Genomic DNA, 8,798 nt, shown 5'->3' on the forward strand with positions numbered 1-8,798 from the left:
AAATCAAGCGTGGGGCTTGCCGGCTGCCGTTGCTGCACTGGAGCCGGGGGACCGTCCTGCAGCCAGGGCTTGGGTGCTTTGCTGGGGAGAGGCAGAAGCAGGGTGCTGTGCAGGGAGGGCTTTCGCTGAGCACCCGAGTCACCCCACCGCCTCGCCCAGCCTCGCAAGTGCCACGTGGATCCGGCTTCCCTCCCTCCTCTGCCCTCCACGGCGAGCTGCTGCAGGAGGGACGTTGTGCAGGGTGCACAGTGGAGTCAAGGACCTTGCTGCAACAGGACGCTGCGCGTACCAAAAGTTTGCAGAGCAACTGGGTAGATTTGCAGGTCCCGTGTGCTCACATCCCACCAGCTGCTGGCAGACGTAAGGGATTGCTGGAGGCCAAGCGGCCTCTAGCACCATTCTGGGGGCTCAACGTTGTCCCACCTCCAGTGACAGTCACCCACCAGCGTAAGCTCCTACAACCAACGCAGCCCTCAAGCCCCAGCACAGAGGCCACCCCTACTTCTCCTCGTGCCCCTTATGTCTGAGTCAAACTCTGTCTTACGGTCCATACGCTTCCCACCTCCTACCTCAGACACAACCAGAGGCCACAGTAATAAGGTGCCATCTACAATGTCCCAGCAGGATGGGACTTTCCAAGCACACATGAATTGGAGCTGCTCCCCTGCAAGGGAACCATCACTTCGAGCACCTGAAGGTATCGCTGCAATCACAGCATAAAAAATAGGGAGTGATGGAGAGGAGGGCGGTGGAGGGACACGTCTCTGAGTCTTTCATCTTAGCCGTGAGACTTGGAGCAGCGCGTCGAGAGCACGGGAGATCAGCAAGGAGGTAGAAACAGAAAATCAGTGGGTGCATGAAAGGTTCAGTACTCTGGGAAACGGGGACATGCTCTAACACCCCACAGCCTGGGCTGCTATGGAACAGGACCGGGCTCAAAGGAGAGCAGCCTGTCCCCTGCCTCTCCAGCACCACTCACGTTGCACAAGCACTAATTCCTATTCCATTTCAGGGGGGTTGCAGCAGACTCTCAGCCTTGTAAATGAGACAAGATCTGTTTCTGAGTGTCTCTGGCTCCTCGCCTTTTTTCTGTGGAGATGAGCCCTTTCTTTTCCTCTCCCTCAAACTGTTGGATTTTTTTTTTACTGACCTTATTTTTCCTTTACCACAACTAAAGGCTGCTCCCAAGAGCCAGCTGAGTGCATCAAACCATCAGCAAATCCTTCCTTCCAATGCAAATAAATACATAAAAAGTCTAGCTTCTGCTTACAAAATATCCGTCCCTCATTAATAAATATCAAATCAACTTCTACATAACAAATGACGTGTCCTGGAACTGTTCATAAGACACACGGTACCATTTGCCTCCCTATTTGGAAGCAGGAGATGATGCAGCGAGCTTTTATAGCTATCCTCACCTTTTCTCTCGGGACAGGTAAGTTCAAGAGGGATAGAAAAGCTTGGAGGAACTCTGTTCTCATCTGTGTGAGAAGGGATTTGCCCGTGTTAATGTTTTCACGTCCACAGCTCCATGCCCTTTCTCTTTTGGTGCATCTCTCTCTCACAGGTTGAGATCTTGCCTGATCCTTTTCTGGCTCAAGTGGAATTTTTTCTAGCAGGGGCTGCTCCGCGGGACGTCTGCACCTACTACGATGTTGTTGAGTACCTGAACATTTCCTCTCACAGCAAGCTGCACGCACACATACTGCCCAAGACAAACTTGAAGGAGCCTCTGGAAGTGACGATGGATTTTATGCTGGTGGCTATTCTCTCCGTGGTAAGGACCTAAAACTCCTGTCGAGTCTTTATAACAGAAAGTGGGGTGACTGCTAGATTGGGATCTGAGCCTTCTGCCAGGCAGGGCTGGGCCAGCAAGGCCACGGGAATGAGAATCAGCCCCTTCCACTTCAGCTTTCTGCTGTTTGAAAGCTTTTTTTGAAGACCCGGAGTATTTTCTCCCACCTACTTCCAGGAAAAAGTCCGGAGGCAGGCACAGACAAACAGCCCGCTTTGTACCAGGCTCGAGAAGCAACTGTGTGGAGTGCGCGAACAGAGCAATGCAGCTGCAGGGCACTGGCATGTAAATGTTAGCAATAATCTGTTTTTTTTTTTCAAATCATTGGCTCATATGCTCCCTCTTCTCTTCAGTCGTAGCACCAAAGTCCTTGAGCTCTCCTCCTGAGCTGAGTTTCTGCAACCTCTGCTGTCCACTGCAGGAAGAACAGGGGAGAGCTGCTGGGCTCTGCATTGGATGTACCTAAGAGAGTCAGCTAAATATCTTCCCTTCTGTTTCTCCAGGTTGAAAAGCTCCAGACGGTCACTTTTTACTTTGTGTTGAACCTGGTAGGTCCCTCGAGAGCATTTCTCTCCTGTGATGCCCAGCATGATGGCTGGTGCTGAGCCCGGCACTCATTTCTCTCCTGCAACTTCTTCCCCCAGGAGTGGAAAAACACTTTTGCAACTTGGGACCCGCAGGATTTCTGCAACATTTCCAAAGTCGTTCTGCCCACGGATACGTATTGGTCTCCCCCCATCTTCATTTTAGAGCGGTAGGTTCCCCTTTCATTTTTATCCACTGGCTTAAGAGAAATACAACGGATGCAAACTGTTGGTACTGTTGTAGAAATGGGATAAACTCATACGGTTAAAAGTTGTTCCCATGAGCTCTCTGTAACCAAGAACCTTGGAATTTAGATTAATGGCGACCACGGTTTATACAAAGCACTTTGTGGTACCGTAATATCGTAACATCTCCAGAAATGTCCCATCTGGGCTGTAGTTAAAGCTGAGGAAGCATCAGAGACCAGCAATGCTGTGGAATGGAATGACCCTTAGCAGTTTGTTGTGAGATAGACAGACCACTGTGGGTCTGACAGAGGGATGGGCACCACTGCCAGCTCTTCGGCTGGGGGGGAAGGAAGGGGAGGCAGCTCTGCAGCACAGCAGAGCCAGCAGTGAGCCCCTGCCCCAGGTGAGAGCGGGAAGTTTCCTTAGGAGATGCAGGGGGGAAAAACCAACCGTCTTGTGTGTGAGTTCAGCTACTACAAACCTTATCCCAGAGGCACTCACCAGCCCTTCTTCAAGCCCCAAGCTTCCTCTCCTCACTACCACCTCCCACGGCTGGGTGACAGTGCGGGGCCCCCCCGAAAGGATGCTTAGAGGCCACGCTTCTGTGGGACTGAGGAGCATTGCAGTGCCTTGGAGCTCGGTCGCTCTCCACTTTTGTTTCCTCCAGAGTGAACGGACAAAACTCAAACTTGGATTATATGGCCGTCATGCACAACGGCAGCTTCGACTCCACCCAGGCCTTCCAGGTTACCTTAACGTGCAGCCTGATGATCCTCAAGTTTCCCTTTGACACCCAGACGTGCAACTTGAGCATAGCTTCATTTCTCTACCCAGGTACAGCGGCAAGCTGAGTTTTACCATAGCTGGGCTAAATTTGCAGGAGGAGGAATAGGTGAGATGGACCCTGGCTAACTCCCGGGTTCCCTTAGCAGCACCACACACTCACACTTGGGCAGTGGGGTTGGGGTCATGTAACACCAGGGAAAATGAGCTAAAAGACTGTCATTCTGTTTTGGCACCTTTCCCAGCAACATCTCTGGAAGCATCTGGATGTTCTGTGGCAAGTCTGTGTCCATGTCCCCCCCCCCAGGACTGGTCCCTACAAACCAAGAGACTAGCAGGCTTCTTGCAACAAGGCTACTTGTTCACATACGATTTTGCAAGACTGATATTTAAACATACCTGAAAGCCATGGAAACAAGAGGAAATTAAGGACAGTTTCAGGGATCCAAACTGCGTTCAGAGTGCATCCCAACAGGAAGGGTTGAAAAATAAGCTGGAGAACCCTCCAGCTCCCATCCGCAAAGGACAACTGTCCTAATTCACCAGAGATTTCCCCTCAGATCCGCATTCCCAGAGGTCCGGCCGAGCGTCTTCACCAGAGTCCTTTTTAATTTCTTCCTGATGGGCTAAGAAACCCCAGCAGTGGGAGAAACGTTGCCTTTCCCCATCTGCACACACTCTTGGTTGGGAGGGAAAGGGAGAGGAAATAACCAACCTCTAATAAATACCTGAATTTTGCCACTTCTCTCCTCCTCTCCCTCCTGCCCAAGCAGTAACAGACCTTGTCATGAAGACAAGACGGACACCAGCTGAGATGATGAAAGACAGCCAGAGTTACTTCCTAACTGATGGAGAATGGAAGTTCACCAACCTGAGCATCATTGAATACATAGAAGAGCTGTGTGATGGAGAATTTTCTGTGGTCACCTACGTGGTATGGCAGTACTTCCATGTTATATTGTACTGATTTGCCACCAAAAAAAAAAAAAGTATGAAACAAGATAATTTTCCACATTAGGGAACAAGCATTCGCCCAACACAGTAAGTTGTCTCCTGCTCACCTAAATTTTGTCTGTCTTCTTCAACAGATTTCCATGGAGAGACAACCCACTCTGTACATCTTGAACCTGATCCTCCCAACATGCGCCCTGTACCTGCTGGATATGGCTGTGTTGTTTGGACCCAGCTCTCTCGAAGACAAAATCAATTTCCAGATTGCCATCATCCTTGGCAGCTCCATGTTAGCTGTGATTCTCAACAACATCCTTCCAACTTCCTCCAACAAACCACCTGTAATAGGTACCCGTCTTCACTGAATAAAAACTAACTGTTTTTTACACAGGTACCAACTCTAACGGAGGTCTTTGGGCATTTATGGACACGTTCATGAACACTGAAGTCATGAACAACTAAGCTTTATCAGCTTGCTGGAGTCAGAAATTTCCCCTCTTCCCCACCAGGCAACTGAACGCAGACAGGATTAGAGATTCAAGAAAACAATGCCAATTATCACGGGCTTTCTTTGTTTTCATATTGTTCTGCAGTGGTATTCTTCTTAGGCACCTTCCTGCTCATGATCATGGCTGTGTTAGACACCTTCCTCCTGTTGCACCAGCAGCACAAACCCCTACGCTCCGACAAGCTTCTCAGAAGCTTCCAGCCAGGTAAAGCAACCCATAACCTCTTAAAACAAGCAGGCCGGGTTACCTGCACTTTACCGCAGGTTCCTTTGAGCGAGGGGGGGGTTCCTCAGGGCGACCAGCGCCCCAGGCAGCATCAGTCGTGGTCGTGACCCACCAGCCCCCCTATACTGACGCGCCATTTGCTCTTTGCAGATGCGCGCACCGAGCTGGCGACGAGAGCCACCAACAACCAGACCGTGAAACACCTCGCCAAGGAAGGCACCCAGCTGCTGCACCTTCCCAAAACGGCCCCGGAGGAAGGGCGGCCAGCCAAGCCCCACCGGCAACCGCAGGAGCAGGACCTATTTCTGCCGGTTCTGGAGAAGGTGCTTTTCTACAGTCACTTCTTCCTGTCCCTGGTTTTTTTTGCTATCGTTTCTGTAAAATGGAGCAGCTAGAGACCAGCTCTGCACAGTGCTGGCTCCGTCCTTCTCCGTGGTATTGCTTCTAACCCCTCCACTGTAATTTTTTTTCCTGCTTGATTCATAGAGCTGCAGTTGTTTCAGCTGCCTAAATAAAACAACCCACAAACCCACAAGGCATGAGATCTGCGTGCTTAGTGCTTTGTACTCTAGTTCAGTAGAACTACGCATGTTCTTCAAGTATTCTGTGCGCTAGCAAGGTAGCTGAATAAAAAAATTGTGAAATCTTGGAGCAATACCTTCATTTTATCCATCTGTAATTCTTACCACAAACATGACCATCAGGAAAGGGAGTTAATGCCCTTCTCCTACAGAGACATTTCCATTTTGGGGAAAGGTGCTTAAGAATTCCACCTCAGACAATTAAATAAACCAGTTCAAGTCTGAAGCATTTGTACTATTCTGTGAGTTTCAGCGAGATCCACATCATTCAGAAAACCAGGACAGAGAGTAATAGGATCACCAGGATTAACAGGGTGATACCCAGGATGTTTTAAAAAAAATTCAAAAATAACTTTTTTTTTTTTTTAAATGTATCTCAACACATCTACGCTCCAACTCCTTTTGCAATTGGCTGCACCTAAACCATCACAACCAACCTAGAAAACAGACCTCTGCCTGTAGAACTACTGAGACTCCTCTCCCACTGCATCGGAGATCACTACTAAATACACCCCGGCATCTCAGAAGGCTTTAAACGTTCAACTCCTCAGCAACTGTTTGCCTGCGATGGCAGAACGACGACATTCCCCGCACCACGTGGTTACAGAGGTGAACAGAGAGTTTATTTGCATTACAGAAGATGCAACAGGACTCAGTTTTATCAACAGGTCTAGCTGGGATCTCGGTCCTTGCTACAAAAGCGAGCTCACGGGTAGAAGAGACAAAATCCAGGAAAACTGGGCTATTTGCAAGTTAGTGTATTGTTCCACGTTTCTCAAAACCTTGCAACCTCACGTCTAAGATCTAAGCCACAAACAGGAGGGAAAGCATTTTATTTAGAAGATCGTAGAGTCTGACAGTCGTTAGACAAACTGCTTCCAGACAAGTTTACAGATCAGCAATCGGTCTGTGGGGCCAGTACGGATATTTCTCCTTGTCCAGTTTGGTTTCAGGGAAGGCTTCATGCAAGTCTTCAAACGTCATCTGTTCAAAGGGAATCATGCTTCTGAGCTTCTGAAGCTTGAAGTGGGAGCAGAAACAAACACGTTACGAGCCACGCGTCAGCAAGAAAGAGCAAAGCACACAGAGGTAAGACCAAGGTGTGTGCCAGGCTGGGTTAAAGAGAATATTCACTAAGCAAAGTCCAGACTTACTTGTTGCTCATACTGGGCAATACGAGCTTTGGAAGCCTGCACATACTCAGCAGTGCTCTTTGCCTGCAGGAAAGCAGAGGACGTGGGGAATATGGTTACGATAAAGGCAGTGACCTAGAGCGAACCTGCAACCCCATGCTTTAAGTTGGCATTACAATTCATCATTACACTAGGTAAGTGGACGGAATCTTGATCAAATCCCAAGTAGCCAAACCCTTCCACGTGCAGAGATCCTCTTGCTTAGCCAAAAGCCAGAGACACGTGCGAAGACCAGAGCCACGCTCTAGCTCAGGCTGCCCTGCCTGTGCAGATGTACGTACAGGACACCCCTTCCCATCTTCACAGGAGTCAGAGACAACCCGGCATTAGGGAACAGTTCAAACACTTACAGCTTCCCGCTCTTGGGCATCAATTTTGGCAGTCTGTGTATCCACCGGCTCAGGAACCTTTAGTGCACTGAACTGTAAATCGAAAAATTTTTATACAGTTTGATTGATTGAAATAATCCTTCATGCCAAGGTCATTCTCCCTAGCAGCAGGGGAGCATTCCCTCCTTTCTTCCTAGGATATGCTCACAACAGCGTCAGTTAACGAGCTTTCTAAAACTGATCACTAAAGCTCGACTGTGTCCTTCACAGGCAGCACTGCTCACCTGTGCGCCTAAAGCGATCTGTTCTGTACTGCATACCACCACCAGGACACCTAACAGTGCACGCATTCATCACCGCGCTGTGGAGAGCAAAGCACGGCGTTGTAAGGAAGCGAGGAAGTCTAATACTGAAGACTTATCGTATCAGACTTATTTCCCCCAAGACAAAGCTCCCAGACCCATCTGCGGTCAGTGGGTCCTCCCAGTCTTGGGAGGCCAAGTTTCATAGTGCCAGTGACACCACGCGTCCCTCAGCAAGAGCCTCACTCGTGCTTTTCAATTCCTGCGTATAAGGAGGATGGCAACCCCTGCCGGCATCCGCTAGCTTTACAGGTTTCACAGTGTGCAGAGCCACGCTCGCCACCGTCTCCCATTCAGCGAGTGAGAGAAATACTTTGAGGGGTTGCTTCAGGAGGGGCACTACCCGAATTCACTCCTGCAGCCAAAATAATTTATCGCGTTTTCTTTCACCAGCTTTCTCACCGTAGAGTGCCACAGGTTTCCTCCTGAAAGAGGGCGCTGAAGGGGCCTCCTCGAGGTTAGCAGGATGTAAAGCCGGGGCACCTGCTAGCCAACACCAACCTCCTCACCAGTTTCGGTGTTTTCCTCTCCACACCAAAGACGTTCCCCATTTAAACCTCCAAAGAGCAATACCCGGCTGACAAAGATACTGACCTTCTTCTGGAACTCATCCACCATGCCAGCCTTGGCAACAGCAGCCTTGTAGTGAGCCCAGTCGATGGCCGGGGGTTTCTCTGGCAGGGCGGCCAACCTAAAGAGGCAGAGGACAGCAGTCAGGACCGGCGCTAGAAGTGACCTTGCGCTATCGTTTGCTCTCTGCCACAGTAACTTTCCAGAGCGTCAACAGAGCCTGCGAAGTTTAGTTTAAGTATTTTCAGGTCCGTTATTAACAAGCAGCGATGAACCGCTTCTGCAAATCCCTCTGCCCTTGAAACAGACTCCTCTACACAGACAAGAGGAGTTCAGCCTGCAGCCCTGCTCCACTTCAGACTACTATAGAGCACCTCTGGGTGCAGCCCGGCAAGGCAGGATTGGGCAGTGTTCACAGTACTGAGCTAGAGGCAACCAGCGATATTAAGCGCAACAGCCAACAGCGTTTCTATCAAGCAGCGGATGCTGAAGGATTTGAGAAGACTCACGAATTTGCACGGCATTTAACAGAATAACAAAGCTTGCAAAACGTTTTGAACACGCCAAAGCAAACTGTTTTCGCAGAACTGCTTTTTTACGTCACAACTATTGTTTTACTCTGGGGAGGATTAAGTAAAGACGATTCGCCAAAAAAAGCCACCAGCTGTCTTGAAGGTGACCTGTTTTAATGCCTGTCAGGACACGTCTACCGACACCGGCTCGACCC

The 8,798-nt window shown here is 49.6% G+C and overlaps 1 protein-coding gene across 1 annotated transcript in view; it reads right to left on the reverse strand.

Moving 5' to 3' along the window:
* Positions 1 to 6,363: 6,363 nt before the first annotated feature.
* Positions 6,364 to 8,798, reverse strand: part of ATP5H (ATP synthase, H+ transporting, mitochondrial Fo complex, subunit d) — a 4,373-nt gene continuing 1,938 nt past the window's right edge. Inside the window, exons 2-5 of the mRNA XM_009323818.1 lie at positions 8,096 to 8,257; positions 7,161 to 7,232; positions 6,772 to 6,834; positions 6,364 to 6,637 (exon numbers count right to left, since the gene is read on the reverse strand). Of these exons, the coding sequence (XP_009322093.1) occupies positions 6,506 to 6,637; positions 6,772 to 6,834; positions 7,161 to 7,232; positions 8,096 to 8,257 (429 nt within the window). The 3' untranslated portion in view covers positions 6,364 to 6,505. The remainder of the gene's footprint in view (positions 6,638 to 6,771; positions 6,835 to 7,160; positions 7,233 to 8,095; positions 8,258 to 8,798) is intronic.

The sequence above is a fragment of the Pygoscelis adeliae genome, unplaced genomic scaffold (genome assembly GCF_000699105.1).
Source record: "Pygoscelis adeliae isolate BGI_AS28 unplaced genomic scaffold, ASM69910v1 Scaffold75, whole genome shotgun sequence".
Classification (NCBI taxonomy): Eukaryota; Metazoa; Chordata; class Aves; order Sphenisciformes; family Spheniscidae; genus Pygoscelis; species Pygoscelis adeliae.